This window comes from Capsicum annuum, chromosome 11, assembly GCF_002878395.1.
Source record: "Capsicum annuum cultivar UCD-10X-F1 chromosome 11, UCD10Xv1.1, whole genome shotgun sequence".
Lineage (NCBI taxonomy): Eukaryota > Viridiplantae > Streptophyta > Magnoliopsida > Solanales > Solanaceae > Capsicum > Capsicum annuum.
Genome location: NC_061121.1, coordinates 60,931,811 through 60,959,011, shown reverse-complemented (window position 1 = coordinate 60,959,011; position 27,201 = coordinate 60,931,811). Strand labels below are relative to the sequence as shown.

The following is a 27,201-nucleotide window of genomic DNA, read 5'->3' as shown; positions in this document are numbered from 1 at the left end:
TGCATTTTGTTTAGACACGATGGTTGTAAGGGCGTTTCAATTCCCCTGTCAACATAAAAGTTTAGTGTTTGTTGATAGTTTAATTAGGGGTTTAAGAGTTTAATATACTCTTTATTTCTTAATTCTTTTATCTTCTTTGTGTCTATCTATCTATTTTTATCAATCTATTCTTTTATCTCTTTACTTTCCGTGTTTCAATTTCGTCAATTATTTAGTGTTTGTGTTTGTTTCTAATTTCTGTAGTTCGATCGTACTAGTTACTGATGTGGATTTGATGTGTCATTTATGTAAGGACAATTGAGGGACACACATTCTCGGAAGGATTTAAAATACTAGTTTTGAACACCTAAGTATTGAGGTAACAAATTAAAACAAAGTACAAGGTTCCATAATACAAATTAAGAACACTTCATTTACCCCATCTGATACTTAAGCACACAATTTTCTCAAAAGGCATGCAGGAATTTAAATTAATCAAATAGTGTTTCCGTATACCATCATTAAACTCATATATCAAAAGGGGGTCAACAAAGCAAAAGCTCTGTTTAATAAAAAATTTGTAACAAAAAATCATCTCAAAAGCATGTGCTTAATCTGGAAACCAAAACCCTCTACTTACGGTGCCATAACTCACTAATAGATATTTAGTTTTTCTTTTTTTATTCCTTCCCAGGAGCTTTCACGTGTTTTGTATACATGATGAAAATGTGGGGTGCTCAATCCGAGTAATTGTTTTTATTCGGTATTTAGTGTTTAAACTTACAAGGATAAGAATAGAACTAACCCCACATTTGCCATAAATCTTCTCTGACTTCTACTATAAATTTTGTGCCTCCAACCAAACCTTCTCACTAACATTCTACTTTTCACCTTCTCTCTCTGTTTCACACTAAAGAAATGCATACCAAATTTCTTTTTTCTTCCTGCATCGTACTTGTTCTTTTGTTCTCACTATCTTCTGTCAATGTAAGTAACAATCTTTAACTCTTATGGTCATCTCTATTTTAGTTTCTTGAAATAACTCGTAAAGAATCTAACTTTAAGTACTCATGAGCTATTTGAATTCACTGGAACACTTAAAGTTATAGCTGCTCATGCTTATTTTGATCCATTGGTCTTTCAATATGCTATTTTCAGCAACTATCGATCGGCATATTTCACTTAGACATCTTAATTGAGCCTTGTATATTGACACTTGCACTACACAAAATTTGATATATTAAACACTTTTTGCTAACATTGTGTGATGTAATACACTCAAAATCAGCGCCCAAATGCTTTAAAATTAGCCAATTTTTTAAAGAAAAACTTCTTGATGATCGTTCTTTCTTTACCAATATTTCCTTCACCACACCAACCTGTCCATACCTCCATTGCCGTTGATGTCATGACAACTACAATAATTATTTTTCTTAGATATGGAAATCACCGCCACTATCATCTCCCTCTCCTTTTTAAGAAAAAAAAGAAAAAAAAAATAATAATTACAACTATTGTTATCTTGTTCGCCCAAAAAAATGGAAATCACAATTACTTTTTCCCTCTATCTTCAGCTAGAACAATATAAATTTACTATCACAAAATAATCAAATTTGAAAAAATAAAAAAAAGAAGAAAAACAAAATGAAGGGCTTGGATGATCACAACGACGGAAAACAGAGATAGCTTATGGAGAAAAAGGATATATAATTTACAAATAAAATAAATACATGAAAAAAGTACCAAAATCTACTGAAAATAAAAAATAAATTTAAAAAAAAAAAAAAAGAAGAAGAAAGTGAGGTTTAAAGAGGACGGTGTTCGAAGTAACGGGAGGGTCCTAGGAAGGAAGGGAAAAGGAAGGGTATCGTTAAGGGTGGGGTATAGAAAATAAATATTTTTTATTTATTTATTTGCGTTGAAAATTATTTTTTTTTTCTTACTTATAATTTATTTTTAGACCCAAATATCATATGTTTCTTTCAATAAGTCATCATGTCATTATTGCAAGTGTATTGCACACATTTTATATTAGCTTATTGTCAATAAAGTGTCTAATAGCATAAATTTTGAACTGGGTAAGTGTTCTATAGGTATAAATTATAGTTGAACTCTCTAAATGAAAAGGCATGCAACTCTAGTATCATAAATTATAGTTGAACTCTCTAAATGAAAAGGCATGCAACTCTAGTATCAATGAGTTCTACCATTTTAATTTGTCGTATGCATTCTTCATTCACTTCTACTTGTCCGCTATATTAAAATACATTTTCAATTTTGATTGTCGATTTCTTATGCTCGAGTGAGTTGAGAAAGAGTCACATTACACAAATGACTATGAAATGAAATAAGAAAGTTGTCACTAGGGATAGGGACGACAAAACTAGCCCAAATCTATTTAATCCGCTCATGTTTTGATATTTTTTGCAAAAGTGATTTTAAAGATGAGCTGATTTTTTGAGCTAGCCAGTTCGAGTGAACCCATAGTAAAATATCAACCCAAATAAATTCATAATGATGTTCAACTTTGACCCACAAAGATATTTAATCTTAGTACTTATAATTTCACTTTTAATATTTTAATTTTTTTAATTACTTCAATTATATTCTTATTTCGTCTTAGAAAATAATAGTAATAAATAATTCTTTTTAATGAAAAAAACACCATTTCCCTACCCAAGCCCCCCACCCCTAATCCCACCAAAAACAATTTAACTATTTTCTAAAATTTATTTTAAAAAAAAAAAATCTTACCCTATCCACCTCCCCCCACCCAACAAAAATATTATTCTTTTTTCAAAAAAATAACTTTTTTTCTTACACCATCTGTCTACCTCTACCCCTTCCATCTCCCTACAATTCATATTTTTTTTCGTTTTCCGCCTCTCTTACCCTAATTGTTATCATTGTTTTGTGTTATATATATATATATATATATGTTTTTGTTACAACTTTTTTAGTTTTCATATTTTAATTTTACTTGAAAATAATAATAATAATAATAATAATAATAATAATAATAATAATAATAGCAATATAAATGTAAATATAAAAGGAAAATTAAAAAGTATCATTCCAACCTAAATTGTTATTCCCTCCGTTTAAAAAAGAATGACATACTTTCCTTTTTAATCTATTTAAAAAAGAATAATCCCTTTCCCTTTTTGGCAAATTATACTTTCAACTTTCCACATGGCATGTTTAATACCACAAGATTAAAGGGTATTTTGGTACATTTGATATAACTTTAATTTAGAACCACAAGATTCAAAGTCTTCTTTATTATCTTAAACTTCGTGCCAAGTCAAATTAGGTCATTCTTTTTTAAACGGAGGGAGTATTAGACTGATAAATTACTCAATGATGGGTTAAGTTGGACGAGTTGGACTATAACCCATTGTTTAGCCTATCTTGACTTAACCCGTCTTAGCCCGTCTATATTTGGATGAATTGGACAATGATCCATTAATTATTTTAGTTCATTTTGACCCGTCCAAATTTGAGCCAAACCGCCCATTTGCCCCCCGTAGTTGTCTTTACCATAGATCAAAGGACCACAGGTTGATACCAACTCATTTTAGTAGTTGAAGCAAACAAACCAAAGTAAATTCAAAGAGATACTTAACAGAATGCCTAATTCATTTTTGTTGATCTTGGTACCTGCTCATGTAAGGATAGAGTTTGATCCTGAAAGAACTCCTCCACTATAACATGAAAAAGGCGTGTAAATTTCATGATAAATTAAAGCACATTGTACATAGTGTAGGGTTGGGCATATTTTGATTTAAATCAAAAAAATCAAAAAATCTAACCGAAATTTAATTTTGATTCATTTTTTTTAGTTTTTCGAATTGATTTTGCTTTCAAATTCTAGAAATTTGATTAAACGGTTTGGTTTTCAGATTTTCGAAAAACAATTTGGATAAACCAAAAAATCAAAATTATATAAATAATATATTATCATTTTTTTAATATATATATATATATAGAGAGAGAGAGAGAGAGAAATAAAATTATATATGTAAATATACTAAAAATATAATATAATCTGATATAACATATAAATTTATAAATTACAATCATTTAATAACACTAAATCCTAATATACTGCTTTGCTTTAGACCCTCACATTAACGTGAAGACTGCAGCAGCGCTCAGTCATCTTCAGTTCGTCAGTTCGTTTGAAATTTCAACATCGCTAATGACAGTCGGCAGTCATTTGCTCAGTTTATCACTGCCGTCAACAGTCGCTGCCGAGTGCGGCCACTGCCGTCACGCCAACGGCAACGACTCAGCGAGGTCGATATTTATGGTCATTTCATGCATGTTGAATTAATTATATTGGGGAATGAAAAATAGGTTTGAAAAAAAGATTATTTTTCTAGAAAAATCATCAATTTTAAATACTCACTACTTTAATCTTTGAAATCGAAATAAAAATCTGAAATGATTTAATGTTACACAAATATCTAAGATTTGTTTTAAACCATAAATTTTGAAAATTTCTTTTAAAACTTTATATCAAGTCAAACGGTACAATATAAATTGAGACGGAGTAAAAGATTCGTTCTGTTCTGATGGGGTGGTGTCAATGTAGGTTGTTGTTGCTGGAGATGGAGAAAGTTCTGGTGAATCTGGGAACCCATTTACACCAAAGGGTTATCTGATTAGGTACTGGAAGCAACATGTGTCAAATGACTTACCAAAGCCATGGTTCTTTCTCAACAAGGCATCCCCATTGAGTGCTGCACAATATGCAAAATATTCAAAGCTTGTTGCTGATCAAAAGGCACTCACCACACAGCTTCACTCCTTTTGCTCTTCAGCAAATCTCATGTGTGCACCTGATTTGTTACCAAATCTTGAAAAGCACAAGGGAGATGTCCATTTTACCACTTATGGTGACAAGAACTTTACCAATTACAACACTAAAGTATATGGTCTCGGATTTAACTCATTCAAGAACTATTCCGAGGATTTTACTGGAGGTATAAATTCTTTCAGGCGTTATGGTAGAGATTCTCCCCGTGACAATCAATTTGACAACTATGCTCCTGATGGCAATGTAGTTGATCAAAGTTTCAACAGCTATAGCACAAATACTCCAGGGGGTTCTGGCCAATTCACAAATTATGGGCCAGATACCAATGTCCCCTCTCTAAAGTTCAATTCCTATTCGGACAATGGTGCAGGCTCGGACCAAAATTTCACAAGTTATGGCTCAAGGGCCAATGTCCCTGATATGCACTTCACTTCCTATTCCGACCATGGAACAGGTGGGGAACATAGATTCAAATCCTACGGAGATGACGGAAATTCTGGTGGCGAATCTTTCAGAAACTATGGCAAAGATGGGAATGAGGCTGATGGTGTATTCACAAGCTATGGAAACGAGACAAATGTTTTAGGCTCAACATTTATGAACTATGGTGAGACAGCAAATGGGGAGAGTCAAAATTTCATGTTTTATTCTACCAACGGTAATAATCCTCAAAACAACTTCAAGAACTATGGTGTTGAAGGTAATGGTCCATCTGAGACTTTTACTAACTACAGAGATCAATCAAATGTTGGAGATGACACGTTCACTACCTACGTCAAGCATTCCAATGGCGGTGAAGCAAATTTTACCAACTATGGTCAATCATTTAATGATGGTACTGATGTATTTACTACCTATGGTAAAGGGGCTAATAACCCACATATTAATTTCAAGACTTATGGAGTTAACAACACTTTCAAAGATTATGTCAAAGATACTGCCATATTTTCCAACTATCAAAACAAAACTTCCCAAGATTTGGCTTCGTTGGCTGAGGTCAACAGTGTCAAAAAGGTGAATAACCGGTGGGTTGAACCCAGGAAGTTTTTCCGGGAGAAGATGCTGAAGAGTGGTACAGTCATGCCTATGCCAGACATAAGAGATAAGATGCCTAAAAGGTCATTTTTGCCTCGGGTGATTGCTTCGCAATTACCCTTTTCTAGCTCAAAGATTGCTGAGCTGAAGAAAATCTTCCATGCCACCGATGATTCTCATGTGGCAAAGATGATCGGCGATGCCCTGAGCGAATGTGAAAGAGCACCGAGCGCCGGGGAAACAAAACGATGTGCTAATTCAGCCGAAGATATGATTGATTTCGCAACTTCAGTGCTTGGCCGAAATGTCATTGTTCGAACCACCGAGAATACAAAAGGATCAAAGGGAAATATTATGATAGGATCAGTCAAAGGAATCAACGGTGGAAATGTCACCAAATCAGTGTCGTGTCATCAGAGCTTGTTCCCTTATTTACTCTATTACTGCCATTCAGTTCCTAAAGTGCGGGTCTATGAAGCTGATATTTTGGACCCAAATTCAAAGGCTAAGATCAACCATGGCGTCGCCATTTGCCATGTGGATACTTCTTCATGGGGACCCAGGCACGGAGCCTTCATTGCACTCGGGTCAGGACCTGGGAAAATAGAGGTTTGTCATTGGATCTTTGAAAACGACATGACTTGGACAATTGCTGATTGAGCCAAGGAGGAAAAAAGGATTTTATAAATATACAAATTTTCTAATTCAGATCGAACCCGGGTGTGTAATATGTAGTAAAATAAGTTTGAAACTTTGAATGGTTCTCAATTTATATTTGTTATGTAATCATTGTATTCTCTCTTTACATGTGGGAAAAGCAAAATACTCCCTATGTTCATCTTTATTTGTTGCACTTATTGGTAATGAATAATAAATAAATTACATATTTTCTTATGATATTTTTGTTAATTAGTGTATAGTCTCAATGAAGTTGAGGAAGGAGATGTATAGCTCAAATTTGGGTGACTTTTGTGGATCTCTTCTAGAAGGGGGAAGGGGAGGGGGAGGCCTAACCAATATAGTATTTTCATCTGTTTACACGGTTTATTTGTGAATTAATCTGTATTTTGGTTCAAGATTTGAGATTTTGCCCTAAAACTTGAGAATGAAATTTATGATTTTGGATGTCGTTTAAGTTAAATTGTTTAGCTATGAACTCCCTAAGAAATTGGAAACACGATTTTAAATAAATTTTTGATTTTGACCTTGAATTTGGGCTTATTTTTTTGGGTCGACTTTTAGTCTGAATCTTTTTATTTTGTACATGGTATTATTCGATTCGTCTAGCATTGTAGAATAATATTTTGAATAGACGGGGGTAAGAGATTTGACGGATTTTGAATGAGGTAGAACTTTCAAAAGATTAAAGCTTTGCTTCAATTGAGGTAGGTTAAGACTTGATCTTGACGGATGTTTTTCTCGGATTTAATTGTAATGAATTAATTGAGGGTAAGAGAGTGACTTACAAGCAAGGTTACGATTGCTTATGTAGGTACTGTGTGGCATGTTAGCGACTTGTTTTATTGTTGAATTGCTTGATTATTAGAGTCTTTAAGAGGAAATACATGTTAAATAATATTTTCATGAATATTGGCATATGGGCTTTGTCTGAAGCTGTGTGCATGTAGGATGACATGTTTAGCTCAAACTCATACTCATTGACATGATAGATCATGCTTTGATTTGTCATTGCAATTGAGATTGAGAAATTACGTGAGATGAGTGTAAGAAAATCTTTTGTACTAGATATGAGTTGTTGATTATGATAGTCCACGTTGAGACCCATCTATGTGGGTTATGTGATATTGCACGTTGAGATAATTTGTGTTGAATCTTGATGTGTTGCAACCAAATGTGTATGCAGCTGCACCTGATCGTACAAGTAGTATAGGGCATTAAGTCCAGATATCATATCCACAAAGACATGAAAAATCACTGTCTAATTCAACTTCTTATTTCATTATTCAAGAAAAAAATAAGTAATTTTTGAGATTTAACTATGCTACAATTAACTAGAAAGTGCTAAATATATGGTTCACACTTTGTAGATATTTTGGTTTCAATACATTTTAGAGAGAAGTTCAGGGTCTTGGCGATTCCAACAATTCGTTTGAGTCTTTTTATTGTAACATCTATTGGTCTTCTACAGTTATTAGTTGCAGGTTTAAATTTTTTATAAAGTGTTTCTCAAAAACTCTAAGATTACTTGACTATCCCTAACTCCAATATTTTTATGACCATCGGTTAATAGTGAAGTGCATTAAGATGTCATCTATACCAACTAAGCTAGGTCATAGGGTATAGTGCTATCCTCAATGACGATCGATTCTCTTTACCTATAAGGTTCACAAACTAGCCCTATTTCATCTTTTTACACATGTAGTTTCCTTTTCAAGTCCAACAAATAAGCCCTCGATAATATTCGTAAGGTCATCAAGCAAACAAATAATTCAAATCAAGAAGAAATATATAACTCGGAGATGGAAAACTTAATATAACTAAACAATTTTAGACTTGAAGCACCATGTTTATGTTGTAACCCTAGAACAAAGTATTTAGCTACTCATGATTCGCAAGGATATCAAAACATTCATGAGAATTACCAAAGAAATTTAGAAAATTTTAAGAAAAGAAAATAACCTGTAAGAAAGAAATTTCTTGCCCTAGCTCCACGCTCCAAAATAAAGTCTACCCTATTTTTCATGCAAAAACTAGTATTCATAGAGTTTAGGATATGTTGGAATAAATAAGGTTGTGTCGTGATCCTATCGCACACGTAAGTGTACGCGGTCGTGCAAGTAATAAAGTAACCCTTTCAAACTAGATTCTAAAACCATAGGAACTTGTGCTTAGCAACAAACCAATTCCATTGTTACCAAGAAAGTTAAATAAGTGAAAGTCGTAACCACAGAGAGTTCAAGTTTTAGAATTTAAAAGTAATAATGATAATAACGATAATATAAAGTATCAGAGACAATGATTACGAGAAATCCAACATCAAGAAAATTTGAACAATCCTACAAAGCTATCCAATCTCACTGGTTAGGTTGATTATCTTGGTTGTTGATTCACGAAATTAATAACATGATTATGATCTTTCGAACTTCTAGTTGTCTATCTAAATTAGCCCAACAACTAAATCATTGAGCGGGAATGTGAGAACTAATTTAAACGCATTTGTATGTCATCCCGTGTTTAAACCAAATGGGGCAATTAGGTATATTTCTATCCTAACTATGAATCTTATCTTTAAGTCTTTTAAAAGACCACAACCCACTCCATATATTCCATGTTCTAATCTAACGTTTCTTCTTCCAGGCTCACACTAGAAATATAGGTGTATTCTAAAAGTTACGAGTCAATAGAATATTAATAACAACAATATATGAACAATGAAACATGATAATCAACTTAAAACTAACTCAATTGAATGCTAAGTATTCATGTCCGTAGTCTTAACCCTAGAACTAGGGTATTTAGCCACTTATAATCTTACAAAGAATCACAAGATTGAAATTCATAAGTAAAAACTAAAAGTAAAAATTACGAACCCTAATTGAAGCCTCCCCGTGTGTTTTCTCTCTCCCAAATTCTGCCCAATGTGTTTAGGATAGGAGACAAGTGTCCTATTTATAGTGTAGGAGAATTTTTGGCCGAAATATCCTTGGGAGTGGCACACCCTTATCGCACATGTCCTTGGGTGTGACACGCCCTTAATGCGTACCCCAACTGGAATTTACATTTTACTTTGTGGCCAAAAGCATGGTACGCCCTTAACTTGAAACTCCGAGAGCGTGACACACCCTTGTGCTCCAGACGCCAAGTTTCTTTATAGTCTACTCTGTCCACTTGCCTTCAAGTCTCTCACTTTGTAGTTGCTTTTCCAACATCATTTAATTTTGTTTTTCTTCCTGGCATTGCTCTTAACACCTTCCATGATCTCCTATAACATTAAGTAACAAGCATTAGTTCATACAACATAATAAAGTTTGTCAAAGTACACTAGAACGAGCATAGCTCAAGCTAATGTCACTGGTTTTCTCGTCTAAACTCTATGTGATCATTTTGATTCTTAACTTATTCTAAATACCCCTTAAACACTATAAACATGTACTACAACACATAGATACTCAATTACACCATTAACAAATCATTAAGAACACAAATAAGTCCTCAAAACTAGACTAAACGTGCATAGATAATGACACTTAGGAGTATAAATATGCCAAAGATCGGGTTGTATTCAACTCAGACTAGGATATTACTTTCTCGTGCTACTGGAAAAAAGCAAGCCAGTGGCATAGTAGGCAAACTAAAATTCTGAAAGTTTCAAAAACTCGCGTCACTGCCTGAAGCATGGTATGGCATATCGATTTTCAGGCAATATGTAACTCGGGCCACTGTTTGAAGGCAAGACGTGGTGCAGGGGCTAATGACAGAATTTAGCAAGCATGTCTTCTTCGCTCCATAACTACAAGTGAGGCATTAGCACAAGTCTTAGTAGTCTGGTACTCCCTTGGTTTCCCGCATGATGCTTTATGGCGTTTGCCTCTTATTCTATTGTTAACTCTTCAAATCCCTCAATATGTTCCGACAAACATAAAACATGAAACACAAGTGTAATTCCTTTTATTTACTCTCAAAATGATACTAAAAGAAAATAAATGTGAGGCGAATGATAGTAAAATATTATAATATTTAGCTTCGCATCAACACCTCAGACTTAACCCTTCCTTATCCATGAGTAAACTTGTAACACCCCGTATTCAAGTACATATATTGGCGTATTCAAGTACGTGTATTGGTCTTATTTATATGGAATTAATTTTTTTATTTTATTTATACTAGAATTCGCCCGTCGTTGGTTCCATGCGAAGGTTATTGAATAAGCTTTCCAATGATATAAGATTTCAAAAAATGGATAGGTTTCAGATATAATCGAGCACGTTCGAAACTATAAAACGGTGGCCAGGATATTGGGAATAGTAAATGTGCAGGAAAATTTCCTGCACACAAACTACTGAGGCCAGCCAATTTTTTAGGTCAACTTTGAATGATTATAACTCCCTTAATATAATGAACTAGGAGAGCTGCGACCTATGAAAATAAAGATCTTTGAGTCTTCTTTCCAATGCATTTGGTTTCATCCAAATCCAACGTCTGAGTAAGGAGTTAAACTCTTTTTACTTCAGCCTCTCAAAACAGATTTTTAGGGTCAACTTCAAACAACCATAACTCCTTGTACAGGACGAACTGGGTGTCCTACTTTATATGAAATGAAATCCCTTTGAATTATCTATCCAACGATACCAATTCCACTCAAATCCAATATCAGAGCAAAGAGTTATGGTCGATCTACTTTAGCTTATCAAAACAGTCCACTAAAGGACAGATTTGACATTATATAAATTTTAAAGGCACTTTGGTCATTCCCTATGATATTATGGACGGGAATATGTGTAGTTCAAAAACTCATTTTCATCATCAATCATTGATAAAGAACAAACCCTAGCCAAATTTGACCTTTAAATTACTTTTGATTCAACCATAGAAATTCCAAAGTAATCCGATAACTGCGTTTGTCATCTTGAGAGCTTCGAACGGCACCTATTATTTGTGCAAACAGGATTTCATAATCAAGAGGTGAATTCTAAGGTATGAATATTGTTTGCCTTTATCCTCTTCCATATGTATATGTGTGATAGAGGATTATATGTATTGGTTGTTATTGAAAAGTGATGGAAATAGGGTTATGGACTATTTTGCATGGTTTGATTGTATTGAATTGTGAAAGGTGGATATGGTAATATAGTTATGAAAGGTGGATATGGTGATATACTATTGAATTGATGATTATTTATGTCTATGTCTCAATTTGGTTTAATGGATTGGTTGGAAGGATAAATGAATCCAAACTTGATATTGGAGGATGTTGTATGAATATGCATGGTATGTGAATGTAATTGGAGTATAAGAGGGTTAAAGTGACACCCTTTACGGTGTAATTAAGGCTTACTACTTAACCACTAGTTTGGTGAATTCAAATAATTGAATTGTGACATTTGGTCGCTAATACTAGATTGCTATATATGTTCATTGTAGATAAGTAATCTGAAAAGACGAGAAGTCCATTTGGTACTAGTATTGAAGGTTGATAGTCAGGTATGTAAAGCATACTCTATACCATATCTTTGGCATGAAAGTGAACAATTGTTCTATTAAGAAAGTTTCCAAAGTTATTCAGTAACATATGATCCATAATGATTTTGTATGATGTCCTACGTTACCAATGAACTTGTTTCCACCCTACAAGATGTCAAGACATTCCAATACTTACTTGTTTTCTAAATCTTACATATTTATTGCACTAATGAATGTCAGAAGGTATCTGGTTACTCAAACAAGATCCATGTGCTATTAATGACTCCAAAACGTTTCATTGATATACCAATAAGTTCCTACTTCATTGTTATGGCGTTAATGACTCCAAAATACTTCATTGATGTGCCAATGAGTTCTTACTTCATTGTTATTGCATTGATGGTATATTTATATATCTCTTATTGATGTATCATTGTTTCAAAGTATCAAAAATGCGGTGCCGACCGAAATAACAATCTCAAAGATTAATTGAACTAAGTGATAAAAGTTCTCTCTTATCGGGTGGTATCCCAGGGGCATAAGCCTATCATGGGTCGATCCCTATTTATGTGTTTATGGGTGGTATCCCAGGGGCATAAGCCTAGCATGGGTCGATCCCAGTTGATATGTACTGGAGGCAGCCTAATAGTCACAGCACAGTACAGTAATAATTTCAAAGATGATAAGAACGAAGGTAAAGTGATTGAATAAATACAATGTACTGGTTGTCACAAGTTCTAGTAAGTGTGATCCACTCCTATTACGATTTATTCACTTGTTTTTGATTTATATTGAGCTCCTATATCATATGTGATTATCTACAGCTTTACATACTCAGTACATATTTCGTACTGGCGTCCCCCACGGGGGACTTGCATTTCATGTTGCAGGCACAGGTACCTCAGTTCATACACCGCATAAGTAGGAGCCAGGATATCCAATTGCTTTTGGTGAGCTCCAGTTTACTTCGGGGCTTTCTGTGTCATATCCAGTCACTTTTGGTATTGTATAGAAGTTAGTTATATGACGGGGTGTGTCCCTACCTTAAATAAAATCTGTGTATTATCTAGAGGCTTTGTAGACCTAATGAACAGTCAAGGTGGTATTTTGTTAATAGACGTGATGGTTCCAACGGCCAAGTATTGTATATACATATATATGTGTGCTCGAGCTTATACAGGTGATTATTTTCTTTTATATGCGACATGATGCTGTCCGAATTTTAGGTTGTCATAGAGGTATGCATGGGAAGTATAAGGTTATGAGCTGGTTCTCCCGGGCCTCCTCGGTTACGGGTGCCAGTCCGCCCCAATAGGATTTGAGGCGTGACAAAAGTGGTATCAGAGAAGTTCGTTCTAGTGAGTCTACAAAGTTGTGTCTATGTAGAGTCTTGTTTATCGGTGTGTCGTGCACCGCATCTATAAACAGGAGGCTATGGACATTTAGGAATTGTTTCTTTTCTTCATGTCTTAGATCGTGCGATATAGCCTATATTGTATATGAAGTCATAGTTGACGACTGAATCCATTTGTTTCTCTTATTATAGTAATGATGCCGGTTAGCAGAAGCAAGAATACCAATAAACAAGTAGATGTGGCTGCCGGAGAGGGGACTAGTAAGTCACCCACTATACCAGCTAATCAAAGTGAGGCTCCAGCTGAGCACGCATCAGAAACTTCTTCCACTCCGAAAGAAATAAGGGGGAGGAGAACTATATCCCCAGAGCCACCTATTAATGTTGTTGATCAAGTTCTTAGAAATACAGTGCGACTTTTGACTCGTATAGTTGCTGGGCAAGCTCAAGGGCAAGCCATTCCTACCACGGGTCCTAGTGGTATAGATAGGGCGGCTAGCCTTCGAACACAGGATTTTCTTAAGATGGATCCTCCCACTTTTACTGGATCAGATCTTAACAAGGACCCACAGGACTTTATTGATCAAATTCAAAGGGCCTTAGATGTTATGCATGTAACGGGTAGAGAGATAGTGGAGTTAGCGGCGTATAGATTTAAAGGGGAGGCTATATATTGGTATGAGGACTGGAAACGATCTAGGGGTATTGATGCACCCCCAGCTACTTGTAAAGAGTTCAAAGAGGCATTTTTTGGTCATTATCTTCCATTTGAGATTCGTCAGGCTGTGCAGATCAGTTTTTAAATCTTCGTCAGGGAAATATGATCGTGAGGGAGTACAGTCATCGATTTAATTCCTTGTCGAGATATGCTCTTAATGTTGTAGCTACCATGGATGACAGAGTTCATCAATATGTGGATAGGCTAGATCCATATCTTGTTAGAGATTGTACTATTGCTGCTTTGAACAAAGATATGGACATAGCGAGGATCTAAGTTTTTCCACAGAAAATGGAAGATCAGAGGCAGAGGAGAAGAACACAGGAATTAGAAAGAGGATATTCCAAGAGGGCCAGATATACAGGGCAGTTCATGGCATCCGAAGGAGGGTTCAGACCATATTTTTCTGCTAGACCACCTAGGCCATTATCCTCTTATTCTGCAGCTAGTGCCCCACCACAATTCTAAGGGTCCAGAGGAAATCAATTTGGGCATAGAAGTGAGAGTCAGAGTTTGTGGATAGTGGGGTACCAAGGGCAAGGGAATATGAGCCAATCGAGAACTCCTCGAGAGCCATGCAATAAATGTGGAAGGTATCATTTGGGCGTATGTCGGCTAGGGACCAATGTTTGCTTTTGGTGTGGTATGTCGGGGCATATGATGAGAGAATGCCCACGAAGGGGCATAGGAGGTATGACACGACCTACGGGGTCATTTGTTGCATCATCATCATCGATGCCTTATTCAGGAAGGGGTGCATAACCAATGGGTCGTGTTAGAGGTGATAGAGGAGCCACGAGTTCTAGCAGGGCTTAAAATCGTACGTATGCTCTAGCGGATTGACAGAATATCTTTTCATTCGATTTATATGCCTTAATTGATCCCGGTTCTACATTATCTTATGTTACTCTATTGGTTGCTGGAAAGTTTGAAAGAATACCTGAACTGTTAGTTAATCCATTTGAAGTGTCCACACCGGTTGGGGAATCTATTATAGCTAGAAGGGTTTATCGAAACTGCATAGTAACTGTTTGTGGTCGTGATACGATGGTTGATCTTGTGAAGTTAGAAATGGTAGATTTTGATGTTATAATGGGTATGGAATGGTTGGCGTCTTGTTATGCCACAATTGATTACAGCACGAAAAAGGTATATTTCCATTTTCCAAATGAATCAGTCCTTGAATGGAAAGGTGAAATTAGCGCGCCAAGAGGTAGATTTATTTCTTATTTTAAGGCAAGAAGAATGATTTCCAAGGGATACATATATCATTTAGCTAGAGTAAGGGATACAGAAGCGGAGCCACCAACTCTTCACGCTATTCCGATGGTAAATGAATTTTCTGATGTATTTCCTGAAGATCTTCCAGGTTTGCCTCCTGAATGAGAAGTAGAGTTTGGTATTGATGTAGTACCAGGCACCCAAACAATCTCCGTTCCTCCGTATAGAATGGCCCTAGAAGAATTACGAGAATTGAAAGAGCAATTGAAAGAGCAATTGAAAGATTTGCTAGAGAAGAGATTCATAAGGCTTAGTATGTCCCCCTGGGGAGCACCAGTGTTATTTGTGCGCAAAAAGGATGGCTCGCTTAGGATATGTATTGATTATTGGCAATTGAATAAGGTGACTATTAAGAATAAATATCCTCTCCCAAGAATTGATGATTTATTTGATCAATTACAGGGCGCCAAGTGCTTTTCTAAGATTGATTTGAGGTCAGGTTACCACCAAGTGAGGGTCAAAGAGAAGGATATACCCAAGACAGCTTTCCGAACATGGTATGGTCATTACGAGTTTCTAGTTATGTCATTTGGGCTAACAAATGCACCCGCAGCTTTTATGGATTTGATGAATAGGGTGTTTAAGCCATTCCTGGATGTATTTGTGATAGTTTTTATAGATGATATTCTTGTTTATTCTAGATCAGAAGAGGACCATGCCAATCACTTACGACAGGCATTGCAGACTCTTCGTGATTGTAAGTTATATGCAAAGTTCTCTAAATACTAGATTGTGACATTTGGTCGCTAATACTATATTGCTATATATGTTCATTGTAGATAAGTAATCCGAAAAGACGAGAAGTCCATTTGGGACTAGTGTTGAAGGTTGACAGTCAGGTATGTAAAGCATACTCTATACCATATCTTTGGCATGAAAGTGAACAATTGTTCTATTAAGAAAGTTTCCAAAGTTATTCAGTAACATGTGATCCATAATGATTTTGTATGATGTCCTACGTTACCAATGGACTTGTTTCCACCCTACAAGATGTCAAGACATTCCAATACTTACTTGTTTTCTAAATCTTACATATTTATTGCACTAATGAATGTCAGAAGGTATCTGGTTACTCAAACAAGATCCATGTGCTATTAATGACTCCAAAACGTTTCATTGATATACCAATAAGTTCCTACTTCATTGTTATGGCGTTAATGACTCCAAAATACTTCATTGATGTGCCAATGAGTTCTTACTTCATTGTTATTGCATTGATGGTATATTTATATGTCTCTTATTGATGTATCATTGTTTCAAAGTATCAAAAATGTGGTGCCGACCGAAATAACAATCTCAAAGATTAATTGAACTAAGTGATGGAAGTTCTCTCTTATCGGGTGGTATCCTAGGGGCATAAGCCTATCATGGGTCGATCCCTATTTATGTGTTTATGGGTGGTATCCCAAGGGCATAAGTCTAGCATGGGTCGATCCCAGTTGATATGTACTAGAGGCAGCCTAATGGTCACAGTACAGTACAGTAATGATTACAAAGATGATAAGAACGAAGGTAAAGTGATTGAATAAATACAATGTACAGGTTGTCACAAGTTCTAGTAAGCATGGTCCACTCCTATTACGATTTATTCACTTGTTTCTGATTTCTATTGAGCTCCTATATCATATGTGATTATCTACAACTTTACATACTCAGTACATATTTCGTACTGACGTCCCCCATGGGGGACTTGCATTTCATGCTACAGGCACAGGTACCTTAGTTCATACACCGCGCAAGTAGGAGCCAGGATATCCAGCTGCTTTTGGTGAGCTCCAGTTTGCTTCCGGGCTTTCCGTATCATATCCGATCACTTTTGGTATTGTATAGAAGTTAGTTATATGGTGGGGTGTGTCCCGACCTTAGTTAAACTTTGTGTATTGTCTAGAGGCTTTGTAGACCTAATGTACAGTCAAGGTGGTATTTTGTTAATAGACGTGATGGCTCCAACGGCCAAGTATTGTATATACATATATATGTGTGCTCGAGCTCATACAAGTGATTATTTCCTTTTATATGCGACATGATGCTGTCCGAATTTTGGGTTGTCATAGAGGTATGCATGGGAAGTATAAGGTTATGAGCTGGTTCTACCGGGCCTCCTCGATTACGGGTGCCATTCCGCCCCAATAGGATTTGAGGCGTGACAAAACTATACACTCATGACTTAGATATGATACTCAAGACTATACGAGTGATCAGGTTTACTCAAATTAAGGCTACCACAAACACAACAAAAGACTATACGAGTGATCAGGTTTACTCAAATTAAGGCTACCACAAACACAACAAATGATAGAAAGTTCTTCATTACACATGCTTCATTCTCAATCAAAATTCATGAATAACTTTTCCAAAACCTGCTAGCCTCAAGAGCATACTCCATGATATTAGCAAACCCATACACGTTACCTAACCAAGAGATCAAACACTTTGTCTATATTTTGTCAATCATGTGCCCTCACGCCAAAAGTGTTACAGATATCCACTCATCAATGCATAACAACACACACTTGTGTATAAAAGTAAGATTATGCTCACTCTTGAAAAGAAGGTCACATGTCACATATGATGAACCATAAATTTGTCCTTTGCGTACTACTCAACTAATAGAAGAACATCAAACTTAAGATCAAGTAGGACTTTACTTGTTGTAATGTAGGGTAAAGGATGGGTAGAAATTATTTTGGACAAAATAGTGACTATTTTTCTGAGCGCAATACATCACAATTTTTCATTGTTTGCTCACTCCTCAATGACCCAACTCTTTCTTCTACTTTCCTCAAATATTTATTTATTTATTTATTTATTTTTCCATATCTTTAAACAAGCTCACACACAATAGTAAGGAGTACTCAAACATCAAACACTTTTTTTGTTTTTTTATCTCTTTCTTTGTTATTTTTACTTGTTATTAATGGAACATAATTTGTTTTCTTTATGCACTTACATTCTTAGACATTTCTATAGGTTTTTATCTTAAACTATTGTCTCCCACCCCTTTTTTTCTTACTTTCTTCAACTCTTATTATTCAATTAAAGAGATTAGGATTTTTGGATCAAATTAAAAATCTATTAAAAGAAAATAATTTTTCTTTAGATATGGCTACAAAAAGAATAGGCTAAACGCTCAATGGGGTTAACTAAGAACATCAATTATGGGTAGGTCAAGTAAAGGAGAAAGAAAAATATGGCTAACCAAAGAAATGTCTCTATCATCTCCTAAACTTAGCATTCTTCATTTCATTTTACAAACACATCGGGCAAGTTCTTGTCAAGATCCAAATCATGTGATCGTGCAGGCACCTATCCATCTCTATCCTAGATAGGAAAATGCTTACCGCCCAACCATTAACCACTGTGAAATATGTTTCTAAACCTTAAGATTTAGTAAATAATAACACTTTTTATTTAAAACAAAACTTTATTACAATAAATAAACTACAAAAATTAACTAAACAAATTCCTAGAACCTAGTCTAAATAGGTACAAGAGCACTAAGTACAAGAAGACGACTCAAGACAAAACTTCCATATAAGAGTAAAATAACATGAACTGTTGAAGAATGATCACTGTCACACCATAGAAACTTCAGTTGACCTGTAATCATGATTATACCCCCAAAAAGAGATATAGTAAGTGTAGTATCTGTACAAAACATACGTATTGATAGGTATCATTGATCGATCGTGGCTAGATAGTGTATAACAATATATAGCAATCAAGAAGATATTATGACAATAGTTAATGAACTTCAATATACTTCAGCGCCCAACCTTACTGTTTTTCCTTAGTTATAACATTATTAATTTATCTCCATAGTGTGATTAATGACATATTTCTATGGAACAACCATGCTCATACCTCTTACACACTCGTTGTAAATAATTGGACACTTCTCTCTCATTAATTTTATTTTGTAATAGTCCTCTCTCACTATTCTATTATTGTTATCCGTTAGTATTCCAACCACTAAGATAATTAATATAACATCAACAACTTTTCAAGAATAGACACTACAATGCACTTCACATATATAACTATACACACAAGAGTATATGATTTATACACAATTCAAGATATACCTTATGTTCACACTTTTTGGCAACACACAATCATAAAACTATCAACTTACAAATCACTGATTATCTTCTTCATATCATTCCTTTATAAGTTATTTATATAAAATCATGTAGAATTAAGCAAACCAGTCATCAACCAATTATGCATAAGAAAATATACAACAATGCAATAAAAATAATGCATGCCTAAAAATAGTTTCTGTATATACTAGGGTCAGCAAAGACCCTTAGTTATGACATGTAGGGGACGAGTTGAGTCCATGTACCATATCAACATGGTACCCAATTCTAATATCAATCCGTGCAGGCGTAACTCTTGATCGCATTATTCATTTAACAAGTAAGAACCTCAACAAAATGCTCAAAATACAAGATTATCATTAACCAAATTCATATATCATTCATCAACACTTAAACTGTTAAATTAATCATTTTGCTTAACTTTAACATTATCTCACCCAACAATTATAAGTATGTCTGAAGGTTAATCAGAATAATCTAACTCAAATATAAGCATAGAGTCAAATCTCGTCTACAACTACACTCAAATAAGCATTATCAAATTCAATCATCAATCACAAATATTCCACCAAAATCGATATCGACACATTAATTCAACATACCTAGTCCATCCATCAATCTAATCCTCTTTAATTCCTATTAAAATTAGTAAATTCTATTACTAACTAACAACCCTTAAATTCATGTCGTTACTAAGTTCAAGATACTATTCCATTTACCAATTATTCAACCACTCGGTTATATTCAACTTACAATTCTAGCTTGAGTCATACACGTTTACATATCTTACTTCCTAGAACTTATCCAAACTTGACTTTAGGTTCTTAACTTATGACACCATACCCTCTTATCATGATCAATTCTTCTAACTATCTTTCAACAATAATATTTCATATTCAAACATACAACAATATTGGATTTACCTTTTTTAAGATACTAAATATGAGTTTTATAGATTACAAGTTCATCTGATTCCTCTATTGTCACTCACATTAACATATTAAAAATTCTAAATCATCAAGTAAGTCATAACAATACAATACCCTTAAAGATTCCATGCAAAAACATAACCATACCCAAATAGATCTTTTTTATATTAATTCCATATTTTATCCATCCAAACTCCATACCCATAGGCCTAGATATGAAGTATCCCATCTAAACTATAGTTATTACATATATCTAACCTAAATCTACTACATACTAAATGATAACCTACCTAAAACGAAGATCTTGGAATAATCAAGCCGACTAAGGTTGCTCTTTTCTTTCCTCCATGCCTCTATTAGTTCAATCATCTAAAACTCAAATAATTATAGGATTACTTAATCAGTTAATCTTTGTATAGTAAATTTGAGAGTTCAACCCACTAATTTTATCCTGATACATGGTCTAAAATATTATCCAAAAGTCAATTAGCTATTAACTAGTTCTATCATACTCAACCTATCTCCATTAATGGAGTTTTAAAGCTAAATATTTCATTTTTATTGGATTGAAGGTTTCCAATGATCAAACTTCATATTTTAAATTAATAAATTCATGCTAGGAATCGTTAGTTAACAATCGAGAAATAATTTGGGGTGATATTACCCCAACCCATAGGTTTTTCCCAAAAATCTCATGAACCTAGAGTTCTAATAATCAATTCTACCATTAAAGGTATTATTATGATTCTAACTATTATTGTATTGAAAGACAAAAAAATGAGGAAAGAATTTACCTCAACAAATAATTTTCACCCTAGACGTTGGAAGATTACCCTTCTAGGTTTTTAGAACAAAGTTTTTGAGTTAAAACCCTAAAATTGTCAAAGCTTAAGTACTACCTGAGGGTCGCAACAATGGCCAAATCCCATTTTATCGGCCTCAACTTTTCAATACGAATAGTCTTTAGTAAAATGGTTATAATGTTTCACACTGAAAGTGGATTAACAAACGGTCAGAGGCATTAGAAAGAAAACTCAAAAGATATTTAATTTGATGTGAATTGAGAACCATAATGCTTTATATTCTAGGAGAAGTGCTCATTTGAAGTAAGCTTTAGTTTAAACTTAGATCAAACTTCAACCGATAAGAACACTTTGTACTAGACTTTGTGCTATGGGTATTGTATGACCTTAATCCATGTCTAATACACTCTCATACTAAAGAATTGATCTTATATACTATGAGAAATAATATTCTTATGCCTTCAACATAAGTATTTTCAGTAATAGTAGAACAAATTCTAGACATCTATTTGAAGGCATGGAATATCACAAAAATCCTCATGCATATGGAACATGTTATATTCAAGATGGATTCATATTGACTCTCAATCAAGAGATAACGAGAGTTTAATTAATCTAAAGATAATATAATAGTCAAGTAAATGAGCATAGGTGTCTTAAAAGATGTCATTCAATTTTCACTACATGCCTTTGAATTTAAAAATCAAGTTGTGTTATTCAGTCGAGTGTAGCACTTAACTGGGGCACCTAGCATTCAATTGATCCTAAAGACTCATTACTAACTGCCAACTAATTTTCTCTTAAGATAGTTAATAAGTCGTTAATTTGATAACTTACTAGTTGTTAATTTCTTACTTAATGCTCATTGGTGTAGGTAAAAGCTAAAATGGGAAGATGTGCAAAGAACCTTGATTAAAATGAGCTGAGGAAAAGGTCAAAAGAAAGAAATATGAAAGAAAAGAGACAAATGCTGGAAATCAAGCCCAAGAATCGACCCTCAGTTATCGCGATTGTGGCCTGAGGGTCGCGATCGCAATCAACAGTCAAGTCTTCTAATGGCGATCGCGATAGGACAAAAATAGAGCAAGGTGAAATTTTCATAATATTTGACAAATGTGAAACTGGGGCAAAAATAGGGGTTAATAACTCATTTTCATCCATCTTTTATCTTATCTTTCATCTTCATTTTTTTTTCTTATCATTTGGAGCTTGGAGCAAAATTTGTATTAATCTTGAGATAAGAAGGCATTAGAGTGACTCCTAAGTAAACAATTGACAAATTTCATTGAGGATTCATTGGAATTTAGAGTATGGCTTGCATTTTCTTTATTTTCCATGAATCAAATTAATGGAGATTTTGGTATATTTTTATTTATTATCTTTATGAGTTGCTAGTTCTTCCTCTTGGGGTTATGTTTGAATAGGGTGAAAGTGTGTGTGGGTTGTGATTGTTAGCTTTAATTTTTAGTTAATGTTGTTGGGTTTTACAAATGTTTGATTTTAAAATAGAATTTGTATGTGAAAGCCCCAATTTTCCTAAACCCCACATCATCCTTGAAAGAGAGATGTAGGTAATCTAGATCCTACATCATCCTTGAAAGAGGGATGTGGGTGACACGAGCACTTGTGGACAATAAGAATAGGTAAAAGTTATTCCATTTTTATTGTCTTAAAAATAAGGATAAATTGTGTAATTGATATATCTTAGGCATCATACTAGAAGTAGGGATGCCCAATTGAGGATTTGTGATGATTAGTTGACTACACCCACGAGGTATTTGAAAGAATCCATAGGTAATAGTTTGGTACTTTGTTGAAAGACTAGGATCGAAATCCCTAACCGAGCCTACCCACACATTCTTTAACTAAGATTTGAAGTTGATTTTTATGTACCCACACATTAGTAGCCTCTAGTAAGGCATAGCCCCAAGATCCGTTCCTAATTGATTATGCTCTAATTATTCTTAGCCTTGAGTTAGTCCTTTAGAAGCCCTAGTTTGTTATCTTTTCAAAAACATTTAAAATTCCTCCAAAATATTTGTACCTTAGGTTTGAATTTAGCAAGCTACTTTTATTTCGAACTCACTCGATCACCATTCACATTATTCCTGTGGATTCGACTCCGACTCTTGTTGGGTTTATACTGACAACGACCGCCTTGCACTTAATTTGATATGTAAGTTGAGCGTTATCAATAGTCATCAACCATCCATTGAGGGAAAAATCATTCTTACTCCTAAAAATGAAAACTACTTGGTTCAAAAGCCCTCCTTCGGAAAAAATTAAAAAGAAAAATCGAGGGGTGTATTTTTATGCCGCTTATGAGGACTGCAAATCTACTAAAATAAAGACAAACCAAACAACCTAACAAAACAAAAAAAATAATCTTTTTGTATTTATTTCAAAGTAAATAACATCCTATGGCATAAACATCATGCCCTAAAAATAGTGTTACAATACACATTTCCCACCCCATACTTAAGCCATGTAGTGTCCTCAGTATATTTTTAAAGCAAAAATTAAAATAAAAGTGAGGTAAGAAATACTCCCAGATGCCCTCTAGAGCCTATTCCTCGTCAGAGCCATCAACATCAAGTTTATATTGAAATTGACTTCAATGTTCATACATAGTGTGCAATTCCAACTGTTTTCTCTGATTTACTCTTACCAAGATTTACATCTTAACTTCAATGTTCATCACTCTCAGTTTACTCCTCCTCATCCTTTGTATCAACAGGTATGGCTAGTTTCTTTTCTCCCCCTTCTTTTCAGCACTACTCATTCAATCTTGTATCTTAAGATCTTCATTTTTGGGGAGTTCACCTTGATCCTGCATAACCTACCATGAAATACAAAGCAAGGGAAATTTAGCATTCATCTCGGTGAAATCCATCCCTTCTTGACAATATTATATTTCATCATAGAGTACATCAAAGACAATGATTTGGCTTGCACCTCTCTTTCTTTGGTTGCTGCCCACTTTTTCTTAGGACCATCATTGGTACCTTGCATGTTAGAGATATCCAGAGTGTCTATATTTGCAGAGAGGATTGTAGTTCACTTGGGTCAACTATGTCAGTTGAATACACAAGACTAGAGCAGTGAGGGTGTTGTCAAAATACGAGCAAATGCCTGCACTCTCCCTAGTTTTGTGTATATCCTGTAACATCCAGTGCCAGCTATTAATCAGTTTCCTAATCATAAAATATAGATCATACAGGCCTTTAATTGCTCATATATTTATAGTGATCAAGTGGCATGATTTTGTAGTTTATTATTTTTAACCATAGACTAGTAGGCTTTTGAAACTTGCTCATGTGCATGTAGTTGTGGGAGTTATTTCTCGTCCTTCCCCACTGATGTATAGATACTGGACCACTGATAAACTCATCCAATTTACAAGTTGGATGGTTCGAAACTCCAAGTATGCAACACTAGTTCGAACACGGCACCTCCATACTAACACCCTTCACTGTCACAAAATCATCATAAGCCCTTGGATCAAGGTAGGGAAGAAGATTAGCATACAACTCTAAAACAACATCAAGATTCAAAAGCCTAAGATTTTGCAACACTTCAAACCACCCCATGCCTTTTATATCTTGAGGGATCAGTGGAAAATTCCATTGTAAAGTAGGTTCATCAATGGCCCTTTCATGAGTATAATCGGAGTGTTCGAACCTTATACTATTTTACCCCACCATTTGATGCAATAAAGATCATAAGTGGTCTTTACTCAAGGTTTTGGGTTAGGGATCACTAGATTCTTACAACCCTCTCTGGTAGTTCTTCTTTTGATAGAAGGGTGTAGATTCTTTGTTTCTTTTACTTGGAGGTTGGAAAGAAGAAGAGATCACATTCTTGCCCTTTGCTCGACCCATGGTGCATATTGTATAAAAGAAATTAGAAATATTAGTACTCATATATCCAACAAGGAATATAGGTATAAATCACCACACTTAGACCTAAGTATTCTACACAACCGATATGGAAAGTGGAGTGTATAAAGTTAGTCCAAAGAACTATTTTCTTGCAATTTTCAGATTTAATTGGATTCCCAAGGTTTCAAAACTTATAATGAGTGATTTTCTACTCAAGAATTCACAAAAACACTTCAAATTAGGCCAAGACATTTTATCAAACACCTTGTGTATATAGAACTTAATTCCTTCTTTCAAGAACAATGGAGAGTGTGAAACCCTCCCTATTTCATAGGGAATTATAGTTCTATTCATAAAAATACCCCCCCCCCCCCCAAAAGAAAAAAGTCAAGTAATTCCCACCCTCCACACACTCAAAACCTATATTCCACACTTAAACTTCAAGAACATATGACTCCGGGGGAGAGGATAATAAGAAATCATGAAAGATTCTCATTATTATAGGTAAAACAGGGCGAGAAATTGCTTACTCTTACTCTTGATTTGTAAAAAGTAAAGCAACTTAAAAAATTCTTTAAAGTTTTGGGGAGGTTTATGTTTTTGCAAGAGTAAAGGTATGGAAAGCAGGGAATAGAGGTGTTCAGGTATGTTTCTAAAAACCCATTTTTTAAACTTATCCCCGTGCCATAATTGGAAAAGCAAAAAGTGGTGCTAATTTTTCCACAGTTTTAGACTTGTGCATTAGTCCTCTCTGTGCCACACTTGTAAAGTTAGCAGTGGCACGAGATTTGAGAATTTTTTGAATCTTGATTGCGTTGCTTTGAAAGGGTGGAACAAGATTTGAAATTTATCTACTTTCTCACTTGCCCCGTGTTTGGTATTTTTCAAGTCCTATAAAATAAAAAATACATACAGTTAAAGAAACTGTTAAATTGAGATGCCTCCCGAGCAGAGCCAAATTTAATGTCAGGATACAACAAATGTCCGCTCAATCAACCTTGAGAACAATAAAGGTTTGTTTATGCTTAATGACACCTCTATAGTAATGTTTTATCCTTTGACCATCTACTGAGAATGTCTTGTTTGAATCAATTGGTTTAATTTCTACCATGCCATATGCAATCACATGAACTATCTCAAATGCTCCTTGATCTTCGATTTAACACCTCAACTTGACTGCTTGTTTGGGGGTGATACGTGGTAGCTACCTTATGCTTCACATTATATTTTTCCAACAATTTATTCAACAAGCTGTAGCAGAAGTTTCTACCTTCATCACTTATGATGTCTCTCAGAGTTCCAAAACGGGTAAATATGCTCTTTCTGACGAACTTTGCCCCTACAGTTGCATCATTTGTGCGAAGTGCAACTGCTTCCACCCACTTATACACATAATTTACTGCAACTAGGACCTATTTCATTTAGATGAAGTGAAGGATCCCATGAAATTAATGCCCCAACAATCAGACAACTCAACCTTCATAATTCCATTCAAAGGTATGTCATGACGTTTGGATATGTTCCTTGTCTATTGGCAACTATCGCAAGCTCTGATGAATGCTTGTGTATCTGTGAACAAAGTGGGCCAATAAAAATGTGACTATAATATTTTAGTTGTTATTCTGTCACCACTATGATGGTCACCATATGGGGAAGAATAAAAGCTCTTAATTGTCACTCTTACCTCCTATTAGGGAATACACCTTCTTACTAGTTGGTCAGGCCCAACTTGTACAGGTATAGTTCATCCCACATAAAGAATCACTTATCATGGTAGATCCACCTTTTTCTTTCTTTATATGTATCAAGATAATACACATCGCTTACTAAAAATTTACCATGTTAGCATAGCATAACAACTCCTGTGTGTCTATTGTGAAAAATTATTTATCTAGAAAAGTTTTTGAGGTTTCAACACCTTTATCAACATGTTTTTGTCCTCTAATATTGAAAAATGGTCCACAACCTAGTTTGTAATACCCTTTTTACCCCAAACTTCTATGTCAAACTCTAAAAGTAGTTGTATCCACCGAATGAGTCTCGATAATGGAAAGAGGTATCTTCTCACAATTCATTGATGATTTTTCATGTAAGGGTTGGGTGAATTTTTTGAAGGAAAAATGTGATGCTTTTGAAGTATTTAAAGAGCAGAGAT

At 34.7% G+C, this 27,201-nt stretch overlaps 1 protein-coding gene across 1 annotated transcript; it reads left to right on the top strand.

Moving 5' to 3' along the window:
• The first annotated feature begins 801 nt into the window (after window positions 1-801).
• LOC107847802 (polygalacturonase non-catalytic subunit AroGP2) lies at window positions 802-6,730 on the top strand. The gene is made up of 2 exons (XM_016692300.2): window positions 802-966; window positions 4,577-6,730. The coding sequence occupies exons 1-2, from the start codon at window positions 898-900 to the stop codon at window positions 6,494-6,496; spliced, it is 1,989 nt and encodes a 662-aa protein (XP_016547786.1). The 5' UTR covers window positions 802-897; the 3' UTR covers window positions 6,497-6,730.
• Window positions 6,731-27,201: the final 20,471 nt, after the last annotated feature.

Bases quoted from the DNA above. Each gene is read 5' to 3' on its own strand.
- LOC107847802 (XM_016692300.2), top strand. From the start codon at position 898: ATGCATACCAAATTTCTTTTTTCTTCCTGCATCGTACTTGTTCTTTTG. The intron at 967-4,576 runs GTAAGTAACAAT...GTGTCAATGTAG, and splicing joins TCTCACTATCTTCTGTCAAT to GTTGTTGTTGCTGGAGATGG.